This window comes from Nomascus leucogenys, chromosome 8, assembly GCF_006542625.1.
Source record: "Nomascus leucogenys isolate Asia chromosome 8, Asia_NLE_v1, whole genome shotgun sequence".
Taxonomy (NCBI): domain Eukaryota; kingdom Metazoa; phylum Chordata; class Mammalia; order Primates; family Hylobatidae; genus Nomascus; species Nomascus leucogenys.
In genome coordinates this window covers 69,483,372-69,508,315 of record NC_044388.1, presented here as the reverse complement: position 1 = coordinate 69,508,315, position 24,944 = coordinate 69,483,372, and the positions used below count along the sequence as shown (strand labels likewise).

Genomic DNA, 24,944 nt, shown 5'->3' with positions numbered 1-24,944 from the left:
TGACTACATCTATATCTGTCTTTCTCTTCAGAGAAAGAGAAAGCAAATGTAGCAAAGTGTTAAACACTGATCATCTCACTAAGGGATATACAGGTTGAACATCTCTAATTCAAAAATCCAAAATGCTCCAAAATCTGAAACTTTTGAGCACCAACATGACTCCACAAAATTCCACATCTGACCTCATGTGAGGGTCGCAGTTAAAATGCATTCAAACCTTTGTTTCTTGCACAAAATTATTAAAAACATTGTATAAGATTAATGCTAGGCTATGTGTATAAGGTATACATAAAACATAAATGAGACTGGGCATGGTGGCTCACACCTGTAATCCTAGCATTTTGGGAGGCCGAAGCAAATGGATCACTTGAGCCCAGGAGTTTGCGACCACCCCGGGCAACATGGCAAGATCCTGTCTCTACAAAAAATTAGCCAGGTGTGGTGGTGCATGCCTGTAGTCCCAGCTACTTGGGAGGCTGAGGTGGGAGAACTGTATGAGCCGAGGAGTTCGAGGTTGCAGTGAGCCATGACTGTGCTGCTGCACTCCAGCCTGGGCAACAGAGCGAGACCCTGTCTCAAAAAAAAAAAAAAAAAATAGAAACATAAATGAATTTCACGTTTAGACTTAGTTCTCATCCCCAAGATATCACATTATATATATGCAATTATTCCAAGATCTGAGAAAAATCAGAAATCTGGAAAACTTCTGGTCTCAAGCATTTTAGATAAAGGATACTCAACTTGTACTGGAGGTCTTTGTATTATTCTTACAACTTTTCTATAAAAGACAAAATCATTTTTAAGAAGTTTAAAAATTTTCTAAGGCCTATAAACTCACTGTCATAATTGAAAAGCAACTTTAAAAACTGACACTTGTTTGGTCAAAATGTCCTAAAATTAATTTGAATTTATGGGATGAGTACTAATTTTACTGTTTATAAGAGCAAGGACCAATAAAAAAGAAGGAAGTCTCAGTCTCAAGCTTTTTACTTAATAGTTACATAACCTGAGACAAATGAACTTAACTTCTCTGAGCTGAGCTAACTAACTCATGTGCAAAGTAAAAGTCATAAAAGACACCTAAAAAGACTGTTGAAAGAATAACAGGAGACAAAGTACATGAAAAGCACAGACTATGTTTGTTTGTTTCTGGCACATATTAACATCCAAACAATGGAAGGTTTCTTCCCCTGCCCTTCTAACTTCTTATCTTATCCACACTTTTCTGAAGGCATGTCATTATGAGTAGCAAAATAAAGCACCAGGACATTCATCTTAGATTACAAGACCCCAGATGGAACATAACTAGTATAGTACATTTTTGTTCATTTGAATGCTTATTTGCTCATATTTGTTTATATTGTCCTTAATTATGAAATAAGTGTGGTTGCAAGGGGCAAGACTTTTAAAAGAGTTTCATGTTAGATTGCCAAATCTATTGCATTGACCTGAATACACAGTTAACATTATACATAGCTCTTTTACTTGAACTACATGTATAAATCCTTTGGAACGTTATAAATATATGGAGTTATTAATGAACCATACTTATCACAGAACAAAAATAAGGCTAAAAAATAAGGTATATTGGCCGGGCACAGTGGCTCACGCCTGTAATCCCAGCATTTGGGAGGCTGAGGTGGGTGGATCACCTGAGGTCAGGAGTTTGAGACCAGCCTGTCCAACATGGCAAAACCCCATCTTTACTAAAAAAAAAAAAATACAAAAATTAGCCAGGTGTGGTGGCAGGCACCTGTAGTCCCAGCTAGTTGGGAGGCTGAGGCAGGAGAATCACTTGAACCTAGGAGGCAGAGGTTGCAGTGAGACGAGATTGTGCCACTGCACTCTAGCCTGGGCGACAGAGGAGACTATATCTCAAAAAAAAAAAAAAAAAAGATAAATCATTATAAGGTTCTTTATCTTTAGAAGTTACTCCAGGAGTCTACTCACTTCTAAAGTTGTTACTAATGTAATAAAAGTGAATTCAAATTGAATATTACAATTTTAATAAATCAAGTTCATATAAAAGGCATAAAAGAATTATTATACAGATCCTTGCAGTTTTTCTGAAACTTGTATAAAACAAGGTATGTAATCACCACTGGAGAAAAAGTTAGACTGAAATATAATAAAGATGACTTTTCAAAGGATAAAATTTATATTTTCCTTATTTAATATAAATTCACTCAGTCTTTCTTAACTCTAATACCTACCACCTTTCAGCATGTGAGAGAAAACTTACAACCACATATCTTCTTCCTCTTTTGGTAATTACAAATTCATAAAAGAAGCAGGATAAAAATGAATGCCAAAAGGAAAGCCAAAAATTAAACAATCATAAGAAACAGGTTGAGTTTATTTCTTTGACAGGATTTTTTTTTTTTAATGATTTTCTATCACTACAAAGCACAAATTAAAATTGCTATCAGTGAAGTCAAGGCTCTTCAAAGCATATATGATTCTTCATTATCCTAAAGTTGGGTTATTTTAGAAAACTTGAAATGCTAAGATTCCCAAGACCAATTATACGTTCCCAAGTACAGCCATCCCTGATTTTTTCTAGAAATGGCTTATAATGAACAGAAGAGTCATATGAAAGAGCTTTTAGTACCAACAACAATCTGTGGGTTTTCTTCTTATTTTTACCATCTTAAGTAAAAACCAATCCCACAAAAACATGGCTCCATCCCGAAGTTAGTCTACACTTGTACCGTACACATCTGGTCCTGTTGGTCTGACTACACAAAGCTGATTTACATGGTAATGGAATTTAGCTCATCATTGTCACATTGGGGCTAAACAAAAAGTTGGGCCAGTGCTCTGTGGCCGGTAGGCAAGAGGTCAGGTTCAGAGGGTAGAAAATTAGGGGGAACAGTGATAGTACAGAGGGAAGAGGTTGGGATCCTGAAAGGATGATTCTGACTGACACGAATCAGGAGCACACTCTTAAAAAAGATATTACTTGTGGCAGTAAAAACTAATGGAGTTCTTACTGGTGGAACTCTCTGCTGTGGTATCTCCCTGGTCTCTTTGTGCAGGTCCCTGGGAGGAGAGGTACTGCATCAGCCCACACCCATGCAAACTGTTTACACTGCTGGAGAGCATTTCCGTCTTAGAAACAGTCTTTTCTTTCATGAGATCTTGACAAGGTCTGCTTCTGTTTACTCTGGATTAGTCATGTTTGTTAGATTCTCTATTTCAGGTTCAAGATGGTAGACAACCCAAGGGTATCATTGGCAAACTTCCCTCTATACAGCTGAGGCTTAACAACAATTTTTGTTATTTTCACATGTTTCAAAGTTCCAAATGTTATCACCCTCTTTTCCTTTAGTTTTGTTAGTGTGAGAGTGGATGTAAGGGAAGTTTGCTCAATTTAAGCAGGAGTCAAAGAAAAAAAAAAAAAGAATGATCCAATCAGGGCTCCAGCTTCTTCAAATGTTCCCAAATCCAGAGTTTTCTACATGGTTCAAACACACATACACACACACACACACACACACACAAAGTTGATAAGCTTATCTTATGGTGCTTAGAACAACAAAAACAAAAAGAAAGATAAAGAGGCCACAAGAAAAAAGCCAATCCTGTAACTGGTGAGTAGAAACAGCTTGGGAAAAGATAAAATCAAGTGGGGGAAAAGATAGGGAGTAGACAAGGAAAGAGGGCTGGAGGGGTTGGTGTTTCTACTTCAGAGTAGAAGAGGTTGGGCCTGGTCCAGGGAATAATCTCATGACCCTTAGGGAAGATAATGTCATCAGCACCAGCAGAAGGAAAAGGCAAAATCAATTTATGTTGCCTTAAATTTTAAGCAATGTTCAAGGGTCCTTGTAAAATGTTCTTGCCTACCAATATTTGATCTGTTAAGTCTACAGTCAAGGAAAACCCAATTAGTGAATGCCTGTAGCATGAGTTAATGTTTTCCATAGAACACAGAATAATTTGCTGACATGCAACTAAGTCTGGGACGTGGAATGATTTAGTCCAAAAGAAGAAGGCGTATCTAAAGTCTCAGAAATAAGTCATAGAGATTCTTTAAATCCACTTACTAGTTTCCAAATCTGTCTCTTGCAGTGTCTTCTCAATGGGCTTTCTGATTCCTTTGTCCCCCTGCCACCTAGACAGAGCTTTCCAAAACAAACATAAGATCACTACTATTCAGTAGCTCCCTACTGCCCACAGGACAGTTTAAAGCTATTTAACATGGCTTACATGGCCATCTTAATCCAAGCCTTGCCTATAGTACCTGACTCATTCGTTGACACTAACCTATTCCTGCATATTGTTCTCCACTCCATTGAAAACAACCAAACAAACCAAATACATCTTACCGCCCCAATGGGAATAAATTTTATTCTCATTAATGTTCCCTGTTTTATTTGTGCCCAGGTTCTGTCCCATGCCGCTCCTGTAACGGCCATTCTTCCTCTCACACAGGCACCCCCCACTTCTCACAGCTGATGGCATCTCAACTTTCAGAATTCAATTTTACAGCATTTGTCGATCCAACACATACTGAGTTCCTGCTCTATGCCAGGTATTGTGCTAGGTGCACATGATAGAAAGATTAGCCCCCACATTTCTCAAAACCAGTTATACATCATAAGTGACAGGGTATAAATAAGCACCAAAATTTATGGGAACATGGAAGAGGAGGGGAGGAGAACAGGGTGATCATCCAAGCCAGGGATGATCAGGGAAAGCTGAAGAGAGGCTTAAATGCTAAGTGCAAATGATCCAAGTTCTCCTCCCCACCCTGCACCCTGCTGTGTGAGAGGACGAGGAAGGAATTTGAGGCAGCAGAGATGAATACAAAAGTATGCTGGGAACTACAAGCAGTCAGATGTGGGAGCAAAGAGTGAGTTGGAAGGAATGGCAAGATCGAGGAGTGGAGAGGGAGGCAGGAGCTCCTCTGTATGATCTTGGGCTAGTTAATCACTCATGGCCTCAGTTTCCTGATGTGCAGAATGACAATAATAACAGTTCTAACTGCAGAGAGCTGTGAGAATGAAATACATTAAAGTGCTCAGAACAACATCTGACATATAATCATGGCTAAATGTTAACTCTTACTTTTGTTTGTGTTATATCGTTACTATGTTTAGGCCCAAAGATTATTGTGACTGTAGGGTAGTATCTAGCTAACTGTGCACAGATCTAGGAATAAGCATGTGTCACCTAGTGATACAGCAAACCTTGGGTAACATAAAGTCCTGAAAGATCAATTAATTTAGCTGTCTTGAAAAGCCAGACAATATTCTCAGATCAAAATATCTCATAGTGTACAAGTTTCATATAGTTGCAGTAACAAATTACCACAAAACACAGATTTATTATATTACAGTTCTGGAGGTGAGAAATCTGAAATGAGTCTCCTAAAATCAAGGGTTTTGGCAGGGCTGTGTTCCTTCAGGAGGCTCTAGGGGAGAATCTGCTCTTGCCTTTTCCAGCTTCTAAAGGCCACCTGTATTTTATGCTCACGGTCCCTTCCTCGACCTTCAGAGCTTATCACTCTGACCTTTGTTATTGCTCTCACATCTCCTCCTCTAACTGGGACCCTCTTACTCCCCTTTATTAGGATCCTTGTGATTACATTGACCCCACCCAGGTAATCCATGAAAACCTCCATCTCAAGAGCTTGAATTTAACTGCATCTGCAAAGTTCTTTTCACCATGTGATATGGTTTGGCTCAGCTCTGTGTCCCCACCCAAATCTCATGTCGAATTGTTATTACTGTATTGAAGAAGGGACCTGGTGAGAGGTGACTGGGTCATGGGGGCAGACTTCTCCCTTGCTGTTCTCATGATAGCGAGTGAGTTCTCACAAGATCTGGTTGTTGTAAAAGTGTATAGCACTTCCCCCTGCCCCTTTCCTGCTGGCCATGTGAAGATGTGCCTGCTTCCCCTTTGCCTTTTGCAGTGATTATAAGTTTCCTGAGGCCACCCCAAAAGCAGAAGCCTGTACAGCCTGCAGAACCATGAGCACAATTAAGCTTTTTTTCTTTACAAACTACCCAGTCTCAGGTAGTTCTTTATAGCAGTGTGAGAATGAACTAATACACCATGCAAGGTAACATATTCACAAGTTTCGGGGTTAGGACATGGATATCTTTGAGGACCCATTACTCTGCCTACCATATTTGGTCTCATTGCTGCCATTTGAGCCCCTATAACAACTAATTTAATAATTATATTTTAGTATTCCTATTTGAATTCAAGAAAATTTGATCAACTAATCGTACAAACAAAAAGTCATTAGATTCATAATAAAATAGAAGGTGAAAGAATGGGAAATGGAGATAACATATTTACACCAACCATCTAGAAAAAGAAAGCACCTAAGCCTTTCTATATATACAGGTTGAAAAGTGGCCTTAAAATTGTCTAACAGAAAAATCAAAGATTATTAGGCATTTCAAGAAGTCTTTGAGATCATTAAGTTTATGTTAAATAAATATCCTCTGGATAAAAACCCACACAAAGTAGGAGGCTCCCAACTATCTTTCTATTATAATCTAGCTCATACTTCCCTCTAGTATAGAGTCATTATAAAAAGCTCTGTTAAATGATCTGTTGAAATCCAGATACAACAAAATTATGGGCAGGCTAAAAACTCCATCAAAAATGGAAGTAAAAACAAAAATGCTGTGTCCAGAAGAAAGGAGTTTAAAAGATCAACTGGAAGGGATCAAGTACAATTAAGTTGCATAAGAATAAGAATGCCAAGATAGTCTTTCTAAAAAAGAGAAGTTAAAATGAAAAAGTTCTTGAGAAAAGGGTCTTTCCTATGAGTATGTCTGGGAATCAATTTAGAATAAAATGTACTTAACAATCCAGAGCATAAAAATTCTTGAAAATATTTTTTCTCTTTCCTCCAAGAGAACAAATTTAATTTAAAAATCTGACACTGAGTAAATAATGTAATTCTGTTATCGAGTAAGCTAAAAGCATCAGGATTCCTTCCATTAAGGCAACCTGACATTCTTTAAAACACTGAGTTGTTAAACTTAAGGATTACACTCAGAAACAAAAAGGTTTAAAAGCATTTACAGAAGTGACAAAGCTCTTTTATATGCTGTGTTTCTCGGACATATGTACATGTGTGCACTCACGTGTCTGTGTGTGTGAAAAATAAAATATTCCTTGACCCATTGGCAGCTAGATTTGGGAGAGTCACTGTATGTCATTGAGTAAGCTTCTATATATGATTTAAGAATATTCTTTATTCAATATCTGTTCCAAGTGGTCACCCTGCCTTGGTATGAACACCCATAGCAGCAATGTAATTCCTCACAAGGAAAATCTGCCAGAGACAGTTTTGGCAAAGCTGTCTCTAACCCCCACAAGAATGTCCCTCCAGCTCTCTTAGAAACACTCCCTCACATTCTTTCTTAAGGGTAAAAGTTCCAGAAACTGCAGGTAAGTGAACTATGATTCTTTTATGAGGACATATATTTAAAGATATTGTCTTTACTCTCTGGTTCCAAGATGTAAGACAAGCAAGCAGGTAGATATATCACAATTTGACATCTTAAAGCTATATAAACATTCTAACAGCCACTCTTGCCATCTAATTTTTTTTCAAGTCATAAGACTCCTAATATAAAGATTTCACAACAATTTCATTATTCGTCATCAATATTTTCTAAAAAGCAAAGTCTGGAATTGACTGCCGAGGATCAAGAGACTTTAAACTTAGGTGACCTTTCCTAGGCAGACCAAGAATCTCAGCCACAATTTAAAAATACTACTGGAATTACTTAAAATGAATGAAGACTAATGAAGGAAGACTTAATAGAACAGAAAATATTGCAAATCTGACCTTTCATCTAAAAATCTAGTCGCTCTCATTTGGCTTAGGTGATTTCATTATTAAATCTCTTATATATTATAGTCTTGTAAAAGCTAAAAAAATAAATTATAGTTTATCCTGTTCATGAAAATATATTGTCTAATTTATTTTCATTATAAAGTTAAGAGGATTATACTCTTTTTTTTCAGTAGGCAATCAAGGCAAAGAATTCATCTCTCCCCCATACAAATACAAAATTCAACTAAAGGGTGTCTTATCCATTTGGGATTTAAATAATTAAGAATACAAATAATTTAGTTCATTTATTAGAGCTCTGCCATAATACATTAAAACACTGAAATTTATTTATATTAATGCTAATATTTATGTAAAAGTAAATATGATGGGGAGAGTATACTTATCTTTATGTCATTTACAGGGGAAGAACATTTTTTGGGACTTGTTAGCAGAAATAAAATGTATCTAAGAAAATAGTATATCTTCACTAAGAGGCATTCTAAAGTCAAAACAAAAAGATATTATTTGAAAGCAACTGGTATTGTACTCTTCTTCTAATAATGGGTTAGCATCTACTTTCATTATTGATTTTTTAAAAATTTACAATTGGCACACAATAATTGTACATATGTTCACTGTTGATTTTTTTGGCAAGGAAACAGGCTTTAGAGACTCAGAAGCGGGGAGGTAGAAGTGGGTGAAGGATTAAAAATAAAAAACACTACATTTTGGGTACAATGTACACTACTCACATGATGGGTGCACTAAAACCTCAGACTTCACCACTATACAATACATCCATATAACCAAAAACCATGTGTACTCCTAAAGCTACTGAAATTTAAAAAAAAAATAAAATTTTTAAGAAAGAAAAAACCAAAAAATTGCTACCCATTTTGCAACAGTATTATATTTTAGTGAATTCTAGTTGCATATGCAGTTTCATAAACTACCTAAGACTGGTAGAGTAGACAATTATTAATTTTTAGTAAATTTAAGAGAACCAAGAAGACGCAGTGCACATCATATATCTTCTCTTTGACTGCAGATCTCTCAAGTTTCATCATTTTTGCTTCTTTTTACCTAAGTGTCTGCATTTTATAAAGATGAAACTCTTCCAGGCAACGGTTTTTACCTAGAGCATAATTACAGGAATGTAGAAGAGTCTTGTGGATTGAACTGTATCCCCCACAAAAAGTCATACTGAAGTCCTAATCCCCAGTACTTCAGAATGTTACCTTATGTGGAAATAGGCTTGTTTCAGACATAACTAGTAAAGATGAAGAGCAAGGTGGGCCCCTAATCCAATATGACTTAGTCCTTATAAGAAGACAGCCATGTAAAGACAGAGACATACATACATGGGCACCTTATGACTATAAAGTCAGAGACTGGAGCTATGCAGCTGCAGGCCAAGAAACACCAAAGACCACCAGGAAATCACCAGAAGCTGGGACAGGCCAGGAAGGATTCTGGTACATGATTCTGAGGGAGAAGAGGCTTTTCTTTGTACTTGTAGCCTCTAGAACCATAAGACAATATATTTCTGTTGTTTGAAGCCCCCTAGTTTATGGTACTTTGTTATAGCAGCTTTGGGACATTAATACAAAGAGGTTTAATAAAGAGCTGCATGAGAAGAACAATGGTGCAGAATCCCAAAATATTGGCTCTTGAGAACAGAACAGTATAACTGAGAATAATAAAAGGAAACAGCTTCACAAGTTGGCCTAGGACACTCTGAACCTAAGTTTACTGTTTCAGATTGCAGTGCAGTGGAAAGTTGAAAAATTTCCAAGTGCTAAATAAACAAAATAAACAAAATAAATAAACAAAAATTATTCTGTTTCAAAAGAATGAGAAAACAGGCCATAGACTGGAAAAATATATTTGTAAAGCACACATCTAATAATGAATTTTTACCCAAAATATACAAAGAACTCTTATAACTCAACAATAAGGAAACAAACTGCATGACTAAAAATGGGCAACAGACCTGAACAGACACCTCACCAAAGAAAACATACATATGGCAAATAAGTACATGAAAAGACACTCAACACCATATGTCATTAGTGAATTGCAAATTAAAACTACAGTGAGATACCATTACACACCTGTTACAATGGCCAAAATCCAAAATGCTGACAATACCAAATGTTAGCAAGGATGTTGGCAAGGACATGGAACAAAACAAACTCTCATTCATTGCTGGTAAGAATGCAAAATGGCACAGTGGCTTTGGAAGATAGTGTGGCAATTTTTTATAAACATACTTTTACAAACATACTCTTACCATACAATCCAGCAATCATGTTCCTCTTTGGTATTTATCCAAATGAGCTGAACACTTATGTCCACACAAAAACCTGCACATGGATTTTTATAGCAGCTTTATTCACAATTGCCAAAACTTGGAAGCAACCAACATGTCCTTCAGTAGGTAAATGGACAAACTGTGTTATGTCCACACAATGAAATATTACTCAGTGCTAAAATAAAATGAGCTATCAGGCCATGAAAAGGTTCAAAGGAATCTTAAATGTATATTACTAAGCAAAAAAAGCCAATCTGAAAAGTCTACACATTCTATGTTTCCAAATATATGACATTCTGGAAAAGGCGAAATTAGAGGCAGTAGATCAGTGGTTGCCAAGGGTTTGGGGAAGAGAAGGATGAACAAGCAGAGAACACAGCATTTTGGAGAAATGGAATTATTCTGACGATTACTATAGTGGTGGATGCTTGTCATTTCACATTTGTCAAAACCCATATAATGTATACCATCTAGGATCAATCCTAATGTAAACTATGGACTTTGGATGAAAATGATATGTAATGTAGGTTCATTGATTGTAACAAATATATTGGGAAAGGCTGCGCATGTGTAGGGGCAGGAAACATATAGCAACTCTATGTGTTATTTTCTGCTTAATGTTGCTGTGAACCTAAAAGTGCTTTAAAAAATAAAGACAAAAAAAAAAAAGATACTCTATGCCAGGGCTGGGTGACCGACGTCTATCTAAAACATGAGGAAGATGGTAACAGGCTACGTTTAGAAGATAAAAGACAAGACAAAAAAGGCATTTTTTTTTGAGACGGAGTCTCGCTCAGTTGCCCAGGCTAGAGTGCAGTGGCACAATCTCAGCTCACTGCAAGCTCTGAAAAAAAGGCATTTAAAAGCTGATTTTATGCAATGAGTTCTGCTTCTGGCTAACTAGCTAATATCAGACCAATGTTCTTGCCAAGAACAATTAAAAAGGTGAATAAAATGTACAATCTGTACTATTTAAACATGAAAAAGCTACCAAGGAAGTGAGAGATCAAGCTCCCAGAAAGAAGACAAGCCCATGGAGAACAGCTCAATATTTGGAGTCACTTTTTCCTTCTAGACATTTATCAATGTTAAGTAGTGCATGGGGGGCTGAACAGCCAAACAAAAGCTAAGAGGCGGAGTAAATACGCAGAGCCTGATGCATTCTCATGAGCGTGAGATACAAAAATTAGAGATGAAGATCTGCCATAAAGAAAAAGTCCTGGTAAAAACACCATAGAATTTCAGCTGGGTACCAGAAGAACTACACTAGGTGGTATGTTAACGTGGCATGTACCAGTTCACAAAAGCTGTCTGTGTGTTATCGCTTCCCAATGCCATGTTCAGTGATGTAACATTGGTAATCTGAAATTGGCAACAGTGGAAGTATTCACACTATGGAAATTGGCAAATGCTACAGATCAGAACTCTTTCTCCCGAGAGTCACTTGTTAAACACCAGCACACAACTGGCTGCATTCAAAAGTAAGGGCAGGCAGAAATAAAGCAGTCATCATAAAGAGTGAAAAACAGTCTCAAAAATCCGTCTCAGTCAGATTAAAATAATCAGTTCTTACCTTAGCACCTGGCAGAAGCAAAATAAAATCCTCCCTGGAGGAAGATACGTGATAGCCTAGAATCTACAGGTTTTTAAAAAATAAACAATGGCCACCATTCAAAAAAAGAAAAAAATACTAGGTACATGGAGAAAAAGACAAACGACCAGAATCAAGAAAAAACAAAACTAAAAAGCAGAAATGAACCAATATCAGATCCAAATACTGGAGATTTTGGAATGGACTTTAAGATAACTAAGTAATATGTTTCTATTAGTCTGTTTTCACACTGCTATAAAGAAATGCCTGAGACTGGGTAAATTATAAAGAAAAGAGGTTTAATTGGCTCACAGTTCTGCATGGCTGGGGCGGCCTCAGGAAATTTACAATCATGGTGGAAGGGGCAGCAGGCACCCTCTTCACAAGGCGGCAGGAGAGAGGAGAGTCAAGCGGGAAGAGCCCTTATAGAACCATCAGATCTTGTGAGAACTCACTCACTATCATGAAAACAGCATGGGGGAATCTGCCCCCATGATACAATCACCTCCCACCAGGTCTCTCCCTTGACAAATGGGGATTACAATTCAAGATGACACTTGGGTGAGGACACAAAGCCAAACCATATAAATGTTTAAAAACTATAAAGGAAAATATGAATAATTTAATTAGAACATGGGAATCTATGAAAATTCAAACTATAATTCTAGAATTAAAAAACACATTAACTAAAATTAGAAATCCCATAGATGGGTTTGACAGATTAAAAACAAATGAAGAAAGGATTAGTGAGCAAGATCAGTGCTTCACAAATTTTAATGTATACACAAATCACCTGGAGATGCAGACAGCGAATGAACAGGTCTAGGGTGGGGCCTGAGAGTCTGCATTTCCGGCAGCCTCACAGCTGATGCCAATACTGCTGTTCAGGGACTACAACTTCTGTGGATGTTGGCCCAGGGACAATTATGAATACCAAGGAACTAGGAAACAGATAAAGAGGAAATATCCAGACAGAAACACAGAACAAAGTGCACAAAGTATAGCAAAGAATATATCAGATACTGGGGAGCAAAAGTAAATATCTAGCACATGTAACTGAAATCACAGGGGAAGAGAGAATAGAGTAGAATATATATCTGAAGAAAGAATGGCTAAGGTTTCCAAACCTTCTGAAAAAAATGAGGACACAGGGCAAAAAAACACCAAGAATCCTCAAGCAGGATAAATGCAAAGAAAAGTACTCTCAGCAAGAGGCTAAGGTAGAGCAGGGATGATCTCATAAAGATCTGTGGATGTAGCATTTATCTAATGGAGTAAGTTCCAGTGAAATCCAGGGAAGACCCACAAAATTCCTGAGAAAACTGAGTCAAAAAAAAAAAAAAAAAGAGAGAGAGAGACAGAAACAAAAAGAAAAAAACCCAAACAAACCAAAACCAAATAAACAAACAAAAAATTCGCACTGCCAATGTAGACTAAAAGGGACAGAGACAGTACAAAATAAAAAGAGGCTGTAGGATTCTTAATATTCTCATGTCAGGATCAGGCCGAGAAAATTATTCAGCTGTACACATGTGCTATCTTTCAGGAAAAGGGAAAGATAACTACACAGAGTGGAACCAAACGATCAGCCAAGTGCAGCAAACATCAAATTCACAGTCCCAGAGATTAGAAAGGGTGTGTAACCCGGGGGTGAGGAGGATGAGAAAATCTGGGGGACCTGGCTCATGCCTGCAATCCCAGCACTTTGGGAGGCTGAGGCGGGCAGATCACAAGGTCAGGAGATCAAGACCATCCTGGCTAACACAGTGAAACCTCGACTCCACTAAAAACACAAAAAAATTAGCCAGGCGTGGTGGCGGGCGCCTGTAGTCCCAGCTATTTGGGAGGCTGAGGCAGAAGAATGGTGTGAACCTGGGAGGTGGAGCTTGCAGTGAGCTGAGATGGTGCCACTGCAGCACTGCAGCACTCCAGCCTGGGCGACAGAGCAAGACTCTGTCTCCAAAAAAAAAAAAAGAAAGAAAGAAAATCTGGGGGACCAACTTAGAATTCTGCTTATCACATTGGGCAATTCTGCCAAATATTTTAAAAAGAAATACTTTACTTCTATACAAACTCTTCCAGACAAATGTAGAGGAAGGAAGATTTCTCAACTAATTCTATGAGGCCAATGCTACTCTGATAACAAAATTAAGAAGACATTACAAGAAAACTACAGATCAATGTCTTCCATGAACAAAAATGCAAACCCTTCATGAAATATAACCAAGACTACAGAAATATTTTATCAATAGCAATATATCACAACCAAGTAAAGTTTATTCCAGGAATGCAAGGTTAATTTAATATTTGAAAACCATTCAATGTAGGTTATAATATTAATGGAGACTTAGAACAAAAAGCAAATCATATTATTTCAATAGACAAAAAGCATATGATAAAGTTCAACTCCATTCATGATTAAAACACACACACAGACACAGGGAAAAATAGGAATAGAAAGGAACTTCACTAATTCCAAAGCTAGAGCTAACTTTTACATTTAATGGTAAAATTCTGAAAACTCTCCCCTTGAGTTTGGGAAGAAGAGAAAGATGCCCAATTCTACTCAGTGTACTGAACATTCTTGCCAGTACAGGAAGATAAGAAAAGGAAATAAAAGTCATGAGAATTGGAACGGAAAAATTAAAACTATGACTATCAGATGGCATAACTGTATAGTAAGAAAATCTAAAAAAAAAACCCTACAGAAACAGTATTAGAATTAATAAGTGAATTAGTTGGGCAAAATAAATATATTTTAATCAACTTTATTTCTAAGTGGCAACAAAAATGAAAATCATTTCAGTAGTATCAATGGAAACACACATGTAGGAATATATTTAATAAAATGATATGTAAGACATATACAGAGAATTATAAAACATTATTGATAGAAATTAGAGAAGATCAAAATAAATGAAGACATATACTTCATTTAGGGACAGGAACTTGATATTATAACAACATCAGTTTCCCCCAAATGACCTATAAAATCAATATGATCTTAATCAAAATTCCAGCAGGATTTTTGGTGAAACTTGACAAATTTACAAAAACAAAGGAACAACAATAGTTAGGGCAATTTCAAGAAAAATATGACATTGAAATACTTATATTGCCAATATCAAGACTTACTATAAAGCTATGGTAGTTAACCTGTGTATGGGTGGAAAGACTGACAAACAGACCAAAGGAACAGAATAGATGCCCAGGACAGACCCACACATGTACATACATGTGATTTATAATAAAGGTGACCAGGCAGGCAAGTGAGGCAAGAATGATATTTTCAATAAACTGCATTGACTCAAATTGATAGCTTCCGGGGCAAAAAATCCCAAAACGAACTTGAACTTCCCCTGAAACCCAAACATACCTCATACCTAAAATAAAAATAAATTCCAATTGGACTGCAGATTTAAAGGTAAAAGGCAAAATGATAAAATTTCTAGAACAGTACATTGAGGGGTATCTTTATGATGGTGTGGAGAAGGTAAACAATTCTTTTTTTTTTGAGATGGAGTCTTGCTCTGTTGCCCAGGCTGGAGTGCAGCGGGGCGATCTCAGCTCACTGCAAGCTCCGCCTCCCGGGTTCACACCGTGCTCCTGCCTCAGCCTCCCAAGTAGCTGGGACTACAGGCGCCCGCCACCATGCCCGGCTAATTTTTTTGTATTTTTTAGTAGAGACGGGGTTTCACCGTGTTAGCCAGGATGGTCTTGATCTCCTGACCTCGTGATCCGCCCGCTTCAGCCTCCTAAAGTGCTGGGATTACCGGCGTGAGCCATCGCGCCTGGCCAACATTTCTTAAGAGGACACAAAAAGCACTAACATAAAAAAAAAATTGATAAATTCTACATTAAAATGAAGAATGTCTGTTCTTCAAAAGGCACCATGAAGAGAAAAGGTGGGTTACAGAATGGAAGAAGATATTTAAATTACCATGACCTGCCAAGGAGCTGTACCCAGAATACGTAAATAACTGCTATAAAACGGGGGTAAGGGCGGGTTGTAAATCAAACTGGTAAGCCAACAGGTGGGCAAAAGATTTGAACAGGTAATTCATGAAAAAAGACACCCAAATAGCCAATAAACATATAAAAGACACTCAAAATGGTTAATTAACAGGAAAATATAAAACTACAATTAAAATTAAGTTACATTCCCACCAGAATGGCTAACATTAAGAACGTAACAATACCAAGAGCTCGTAAGAATATGGAGCTTCCACCATTTTTATATATTGTTGTTGGGATTGCAAATTTATTCAACTATTTGGGGAAACTATTTGGCAGTTATCTAGTAAAGCAGATCAATTTCATTTCCTATGACTCCATGATTACAGTCCTAGCCAGACCCCCCAGTGGAAAAGTTTACACACAAGTGGAACAAAAGAAAAAACCAAGAAGAACCCTGACAGCTGTATTCGTTGCAATACTAGTATTGGGATTTTGAAAATACCCAAGTCTTGCTCTGTCGCCCAGGCTGGAGTGCTGCAGTGGCGCCATCTCAGCCCACTGCAAGCTCCGCCTCCCGGGTTCACGCCATTCTTCTGCCTCAGCCTCCCGAATAGCTGGGACTACAGGCGCCCACCACCACGCCCGGCTAATAATCAATAGGATGAATAAACTGTGATATATATATGCATGCTGTAGAACACTGCCTGGCAATAACAATGGATGAACTACAGCTACTTTAAGAACAGATTAGTTTGCCAACATAATGTTATGCAAAAACAAACAAATCCCCAAAACCCCAAAATCCAAGCACTCTAACATGAATTCTTACATTTATTTCCAGTATAATAATGGGTAAAACTATCATGTGGTGTCAGAATAAGGCATGGTGGTTTCCTCTGGGGAAGGGGAGAGGAGAGTAAATGGAGGACATGACAGGGACCTGTGTGGTACCTGGTGATGTTCAATTTCTTGATCTGACTGGTAGTTATAAGGAAGTATTCACTTTACAAAAGTGCACAGCCATATACTTTTCTGTAGGTACAGTACAAAAGCTTTTTTAGCAAAGAAGAAGTAAAGTTTAAAAAAAGAATAGGCAAAAACCGCAATTACTTTTGCACCAACCTAATAGTTATTAGAAACAAAGCAGAAAATTTTCACTTAAATTTCTACTTGCTCTTTAGGCTTATTTTACATTTGCCCATATTCAGCCAATGAATCTAGAAAGTAGATATTTGTTTTGAGACCCTTAATTTCTGGGGCATTCTGGGAAACATTTTGCCTTTACTTGATTCCAAACTTATTCACATTCATTATGAGTCATCTTATTCTACTGTATCTGTGAACATGAAAGGATAAAATTAAGTTGAGGTTCGTTGTGAAAAAATTAAAAAAAAAATAGGTAGAAAGATAGACAGCATCAAATCTATCCAACAGAAAAGTAGCAACACTAGGGGGATCCCAATCAATAACAAACTATGAAAAGGGTCTCTTAAAAAGTGGGGTAAAAATGAAGCCTCATTTACACACAAATATTTAAATATTACCTTATTTTGAAACATCCAACAGTTTATCTTACACACACAGGTAAATACTAGATGCTAATTAAAAATTTTTTCCCCCAAGTCATCTGAATTTTACTGTTCAAAAGAAGAGAAAGGTGATTATATTTTAGTTGCCTAAGGTCATTTAACTCATCCATGGCCCCCTGGCCCCTGACCCCAACTTGGAAATCTCTCCATATTTTGTAATTTAAGGGTTATAACATGAGCAAGTTGTGTGAGGGTAGGCAACACAGCTGCATTTCTGTAGCTACTAGCAAAAAACAATACCTTACAAGAAAAAGATCTTACCACTTGTGCTGGAACTTGTTCCATTTTTGCAGCAGGAGTTCCTGGTCTTGGGTAAAATTGGTTAATAAAGAGGCTGGGGAATTTGTACTCTTCAACAAGTTTCACTGTTTCTTGAAAATCCTGATCTGTTTCTCCAGGAAAACCACAGATAATATCTGTAGCAATAGTTATTCCAGGAACTCTAGAAAATAACAAGACAGAAATGTAAAGACTTGCCTATAAGCCATAATTATTCTATTTCCCTGACATTTTAAATACAATTTTATGCTAATTAAAATTTATTTTTATAAAAAGCACACGTGCAAATTGTTTTAAAGAGTCCTAAATGCCAAAAGTTTAAAATGAAAAACAGTTGGCTGCCTGCCATTTCCAGGGAAACCCATCTTAAATTCTTTTAAATGGTTCTTTGTTCTTTCCTCTATATTTAAAAATAGATGCTAATTCTGCCATTTCTAGATTTACTAATTTTTAGGCAATAAGTTACTAACTTGTCTATTATGGTAAATGAGGCTTTAACTCTTGAACTACTCTATCCCTACCCTCCCAAAGAAATCAATGAACAACTCCCAGTTAACACAGTATTTCCATTGGTACAATTGCAAAGATAACTTTCACTGTAGAGCCAATTGGTATACTATTCAGTTTTGTTTTTCCACAATGTGTAATTTTTCCTAGAGTTAATAATTGCTTCTCTTTTTAAAAAAATTAGCTTAATGTTCTATATACCTATGCTGATATTTTCCAGATTCCATTAGGGCTATCAAAAATCAATACTGTTTTCTAAACCTTTGACATATTGTATAATGCACCAGTCCCCTTTTCTTTTTCTGGAAATGCCACTCCTTTCAGGTGTGTGTTGCTTTTATAGTGAACTGGTAATCATCCTTGAATGTTGCTTCTTGGTATCCTTCTTTCAATAATCTTTTTTTCCCAGATCCTGTGTCTTCTTAATTCTTGATTATCTCCCTCATTCTGCAGGGGTGTGCTTTCTTTCAGAAGCTTCATCAGAAAGATACCAGGGAAATTTTGTTGTTGTCTTTGCATGCGTGGTCTTAGGCCACACAACTGACCGACATTTGGTTGTGTGTCGCACTCCAAGTCAAAAAGTATTATCCATAAAAATTTTGCATTGTTTCTCTTTTTTTAAGCTGAAAAAATTCCTAATGGGATGTCCGGATTAACTTGGATGCACACTTTTTTAAATGTGCCCACACCATTCTCTTTTTAGAAGCTTTTAAGATATTAACTTTATGCTCAATGTGATAATATGCCTTGGATTGGGTCTTTAAATCTTCGTACAAGGTACAGTCTGGAGACTCATGGGCTTTAGGTTGAGGAAGTTTTCTGATATTATTTCTTTAATAATTTTTCTCTCAGGGAATTCTGTCTTTTGAATGTTGAAACCACTGGGTTGATCTCTTAGCTTTTTCTCTCTTTCATCTCTGCCCTTTTATTTTCTGGAAAATTTACTTCAGCATACCTTCCAACTATTTTATTGCAAAAAAAAATTAATTCAATATTACTATTTACATTTCTCAGAGCTCTTTCTCTAATTTTCCTTTTCACAGTATCCTGTTTAGGGATGCAATATCTTTTCTTATTTATCTGACGATGTCAATTAAAGGTTTTTGTAATTTTTCTTCTGTTCACTGCAGTGTGTCTTTTGGTTACTCTCATTCATGGTTGAGACTTTCCACCACTAAAGAACACTTCTTGTTGTTCTTTTATATTTAAGAGCAAAGCACTAAAATCTTTTTATCATTCAGTGATCAGGTAGCAAGCTGCCTTTGTTTTTGACAGGCCCACATGTTGACATCTTGGAAGTCATTTCTTTGTGGCCATTTAGTGCCTCCATAAATATGGCATAGACATTGTTCTATTTTAATAGTATAACAATAACAGAATTACATTAACTTATTTAAAAACCCTGTATTACTCTGAGTCCATAAACAATAGGGAAAATGGCTCCAAACGTCAAAACATAGAATATCAACTTTCCTATCATTTAAACAGTTCTGGCCAGATGTAGTGGATCATGCCTGTAATCCCAGCACTCTGGGGGGCCAACGTGGGTGGATCACCTGAGGTCAGGAGTTCGAGACCAGCCTGGCCAACATGGTGAAACCCTGTCTCTACTAAAAATACAAAAATTAGCTGGGTGTGGTGGCAGGTGCCTGTAATCCCAGCTAGTCGGGAGGCTGAGGCAGGAGAATCGCTTGAACCCGGGAGGTGGAGGTTGCAGTGAACCGACATCATGCCATTGCACTCCAGCCTGGGTTACAGAACAAGACTTCGTCTCAAAAAACAAGCAAACAAAAAAAACAGTTCTACATAAAAGAATGAAAACAGTTGATCAAATTAAGATTACGAGATATTTGGGGGCATAAGAGGGAACAAGGGATATACCAAAGAGGACAGTCAAATTATTATATTCCTAATATAGTTTCATAAAAACAACAGCTTTCCATATTTTCTTCACACACTACTTAACACCCAGTGTGAAAGAAGCATGACAAATCTATTTTTTAAAATATTTTGTTCCTAATTTATTCTTGGTCTCACCTAGCTATTTACTGGGCTGAACTTTAGTTAGTAAGATAAATCACAAGGGCTGGAACTTTTCTCCATGATGATAAATAGAAAAAGAGACAACATTCATGCAGAAGAATAAAACAGTATATTTGAATAAAAATTTAACTTTTTATTGTGATATAAACATATTTTTCTTCTTTAAAGGTAATTATCAAAATTACATTTGAAAAATCACAAATATCATATGATTTTACATGTAAGCTATAAATAAAAAGACCATTTTTGTAGACTAAAGCATGTAGAATAGCTTTATAGCTAGCTAGTTTTATACTTGCCTTTTCAATAATTCTGATCAAAAGATCTACAACTAAAAATAAAAGTAATGGATCATAGCAGATCATAATAGAGAATAGTCCATCTCTCCTAGAAAATTTTTAAAAATAAATCTTAGAAACTGCATGGGAAATACTGTAAAAACAAAGGTTATTGTCCTCAGCTATGAATTAGAATAAGTTTGGCACTGGATTATGGGGTATTCCCATAGGAAAGTACCTTACTGATTTTCCCTCTATCCTTCTTGATACATTATGGTTGAACCCAGTGTTATGCAACACCTGCTTACTTTGGCCTGAAGGGCCATAGTGACAAAAGAGAAACCTTTAAAGAAGTCATAGTAAATGTTAGGGAAAGGGATTTTCAATGCATGGATATATTTGGCAAGGTAAACAAAAAGTTGCCTGATAGCAAGGGAGGAGGCAGGCCACTGTGAATAGTAACTTACACTAGTCAATATTGAAAAGTAAAAGCAGTTTAATGGTTTCAAAGTATATAAGAATACAAACTGATTGCTTATAAAATGTTTTTAAGTAGAGATTGCACTTTAATGTTAGATGAGGCTGATCTATACACTAATTTTATATATGCAAATGATCCTACTTACATCCTTGAAAATAATTTGACTCTTTAGGTGAACCAACTGAAATCTCATTTACACTGATTTGCCTAGTAAATAATTCTCTTTAGTATGAGAAAATCAAAGAAGTTTGAGGTGGAACAAATTCTAAATTACTAGAATATGATTTAAATGGCTAGGAGGAAATTATAAGGGTGTAAAACAGAATATTAATCCAAATATTTAAGATGCTAATTCTGGGTAAAAGCTATTTTTGAGATGACATGAATTTTCAAAATACTAAAATTTTTAAAATAATAATTTCCACAAACTTATTTAAGCTGTGAACGTAATGTATGTAAATACTAAGTAATATGTTATTCAATTTCAGGAGCTTTACGTATGTTTTCTTACTAGTATTAGAAAATAATTCTGAAAGGAAGATGAAAATGAAAATGTTCATTTAGCTTAAACAACAGGAAAATTTTGGCCCATTATTTTTTCTATCCTATATTTACTGGCAAAATGGGTTCATTAAATAGCTTGGCAATGGAGTAAGAACGATTCCAATTATGCATCTGACCTTGTCAGAAGCAGTGCTATGATTACTTGTAAAGATATATGAGGGACATGTTAGGAACAGGCAAACTATTTGTTGGCTCTAGCCTGGAATTTAAGAAAGCCATAAATATTTTAAAAGTTAATTATTTCACCTTGAATAAAAATATAAACATATACACGTCCCACACTTTAAACATTCATCTCAAGATTTTTACTTGCCATTTGGTGTTTCACTGGCAAAAATATGGAAAATAATAATTCTACTTCATTCTTTCGATCAATAAATTATGAGCTTCAAATTCTACATGTGAATAAAGTAGGACTAATACACATACTAATCATCTCAAAAGACAAAGAGAAAAATGATCAGCAAAGGACTAGACCCACCAAAATTAGTAGACATAAAACACATGATTAAAAGAAATAATTTTTATCCTGTGGAGGTTTATTCTAGGACAAATATTCAATACTTTTGGGGAAAAAATGAGGTAGGTAGGAGAGAAAAATATCTTGAACTGGATGAAAATGAAATCATAACACATCTAAATATATGGTATGCAACTAAAGCAGTGCTTAGAGAAAAATTTATAGATTTTAATTTCTGTGTTAGATATAAAAATCTAAGCTTCCATTTCAAGAAGCTAACAAAGAGAAAAAATCAAATGAAAAGACGAATAAAGAAAATAATAAAGGTAAAATAAGAAATCAATGAAATAGAAAATAGAGAAAAATCAATAAAAGTAAAAAGTACATCTTTGAAAAAAGTCAATACAATTAGTAATGTACTAGTTAGGCTGAGAAAAGAAAAGAAGATACAGATGACCAGCTTTAGGCATGAAGGATGGGACATCACTACAGATGCTACCAACAGTAAAAGGATACAAAGAATATAATGAACCTTATGCCAGTAAACTCCCAACTTAGATAAAATGGGCAAATTCTTTGAAACATATAAATTGTGAAAATGGACTCAAGAAGAAACCAAAAACCTGAATATTCTTTTATCTATTACAAAAACTTGTAATTTAAAATCTTGCCACCCAAACAAAACAACACAAAACAAAACCATCCAAGACTATATGGTTTCATGGTGAATTCTACCAAACATTTAAAGGATGATAAAATCAATTCTATGGAAACTATTTCAAAGATAGATGAGAAAGAAACTCTTTTAAGAGTCCAGCATTACCCTGTTATAAAAACCAGAGGAAGGCAAATACTGTATGTTCTCACTTATAAATAAGTAGGAGCTAAGCTATGGGTACACAAAGGCAGACAGAATAGAATAATGAACAATGTAGACTCAGAAGGGGGAGGGTGGGACAGGAGTGAGGGATAAAAAACTACATATCAGGTACAACGTTCACTACTTGGGTGAAGGGTACACTAAAATCTCAGACTTCACCCTATATAGATCATCCATGTAACCAGAAACCACTTGTACCCTAAAAGGTACTTAAAAATATTTTTAAAAGCGGGGGAGGGGCCAAGATGGCCAACTAGAAGCAGCTGCCATCAGTGGCTCCCACGTGAAGAATGAAAAGGGTGAGTGAATCCTGCACCTTCAACTGAGGTATCCAGGTTCTCTAATTGGGACTGACTAGGTGGTTGGCACAACCCACTGAGAGTGAGGGAAAGCAAGGTGGAACAATGGCTCACCTGGGAGCTGCACAGGGCAAGGGGAGCTCTCACTCACAGCCAAGGGAGGCGGTGAATGATTGTGCTACCCCATCCAGGAAACCATGCTTTTTCCATGAATCTGTGCAACCCATGGATCAGTAGATCCCCCTGTGAGCCCATGCCACCAGGGCCTTGAGTCCCAAGCACAGAGCTGTGCAGATGCTCAGCAGATGCTCGGGTTGCAGCCAGCAGCAGCAAGCTGGAGACTGCCTAAGATGACCGAGTTCCTAGGGGTGAGGGTGGCTGCCATCACTGCAGCCTCAGTCTTCTGTTTTCCCCTGCTGGTGCTAGGAAGACTGGGCAGTCTGGACCAGGAGGAAGTCCCCACAATGGAGGACAGTGGCTGTGGCAGATCGTGGCCAGACTGCTTCTTTAGATGGGACCCGGATCCATTCATCCTCACTGAGTGGGGCCTCCCTGTGGGAATTTCACCAATTCCAGCCAGTGGTTTACAGAGAAAACTCTGATCTCCCTGGGACAGAGCCCCTGGGGGACGGGCAGCTGCAGTCTCCATGGTTCAGCAGACTTAGTCTTTCCTGCCTGCTGGCTATGAAGAGGCTGGGCACTCCAGATGACGGGGATTCCTCTCAGTGCAGCAAACCCACTCCACCAAGGGGCGCTTCATTAAGCAGGTCCCTGATCCTGTGCTTCGTGACTAGGTGAGACCCCTACAACAGGAGTCACCAGACACCTTATACAGGAACATGCCCCCTGGCATTAGGTCGCTGTCACTCTGGAAAAGAGGTACCAGATGAAGGAGCAGGCAGCCATCTTTGCTGTTCTGCAGCCCCCACTGGTGACACCTCCAGGTGACGGTATTTGTCACCACCAGGCTTGCCTTGCAACAGCTCCTGAAGGAAGCACTAAATATGGAAAGGAAAAACCACTACCAGCCCCTACAAAAACACACTGAAGTACAAAAACCAATAACACTATGAAGCAACCACATAAACAAGTCTGCAAAACAACCAGTTAGAGTCATGATGACAGGATCAGATTCAAACATAACAATATTAGCCTTAAATGTAAATGGGCTAAATGCCCCAATTAAAGGACACAGAATGGCAAGCTGGGTAGAGAGTCAAGACCTAGCAGTGTGCTGTATTCAAGAGACCCATCTCACATGCAAAGACACACATAGGCTCAAAATAAAGGGATGGAGGAAAATTTACGAAGCAAATGGAAAGCAGCAAAAAGCAAGGACTGCAATCCCAGTTTCTGACAAAACAGACTTTAAACCAACAAAGATAAAAAAAGACGAAGGGTATTACATAATGGTAAAGGGATCAATTCAACAAGAAAAGCTGACTGTCCTAAATATATATGCACCCAATAGGGAAGCACCCGGATTCATAATACAAGTTCTTAGAGACCTACAAAGAGACTTAGACTCCCACCCAATAATAGTGCGATGCTTTAAAACCCCACTTTCAATATTAGACAGATCATTGAGACAGAAAATTAAGAAAGATATTCAGGATTTAAACTCAGCTCTGGATCAGGTGGACCTGATGGATATCTACAGAACTCTCTACACAAAAACAAGAGAATATACATTCTTCTTGGCACCACATGGCACTTACTCTAAAATTTATCACATAATTGGAAGTAAAACATTCCTTAGCAAATGCAAAAGAACTGAAATCATAACAAACAGTCTCTTAGACCACAGCACAATCAAATTAGAACCCAGGATTAAGAAACTCACTTAAAGCCACACAACTACATGGAAACTGAACAACCTGCTCCTGAATGACTCC

The 24,944-nt window shown here is 37.1% G+C and overlaps 1 protein-coding gene across 2 annotated transcripts in view; it reads right to left on the bottom strand.

The window, feature by feature from the left end:
* Positions 1-24,944, bottom strand: part of CDKAL1 (CDK5 regulatory subunit associated protein 1 like 1) — a 700,650-nt gene that overhangs the window by 148,980 nt on the left and 526,726 nt on the right. For both annotated transcript variants that reach the window (XM_030817372.1, XM_030817373.1), the window contains one exon: positions 17,520-17,700. In XM_030817372.1, the coding sequence (XP_030673232.1) occupies positions 17,520-17,700 (181 nt within the window). The remainder of the gene's footprint in view (positions 1-17,519; positions 17,701-24,944) is intronic.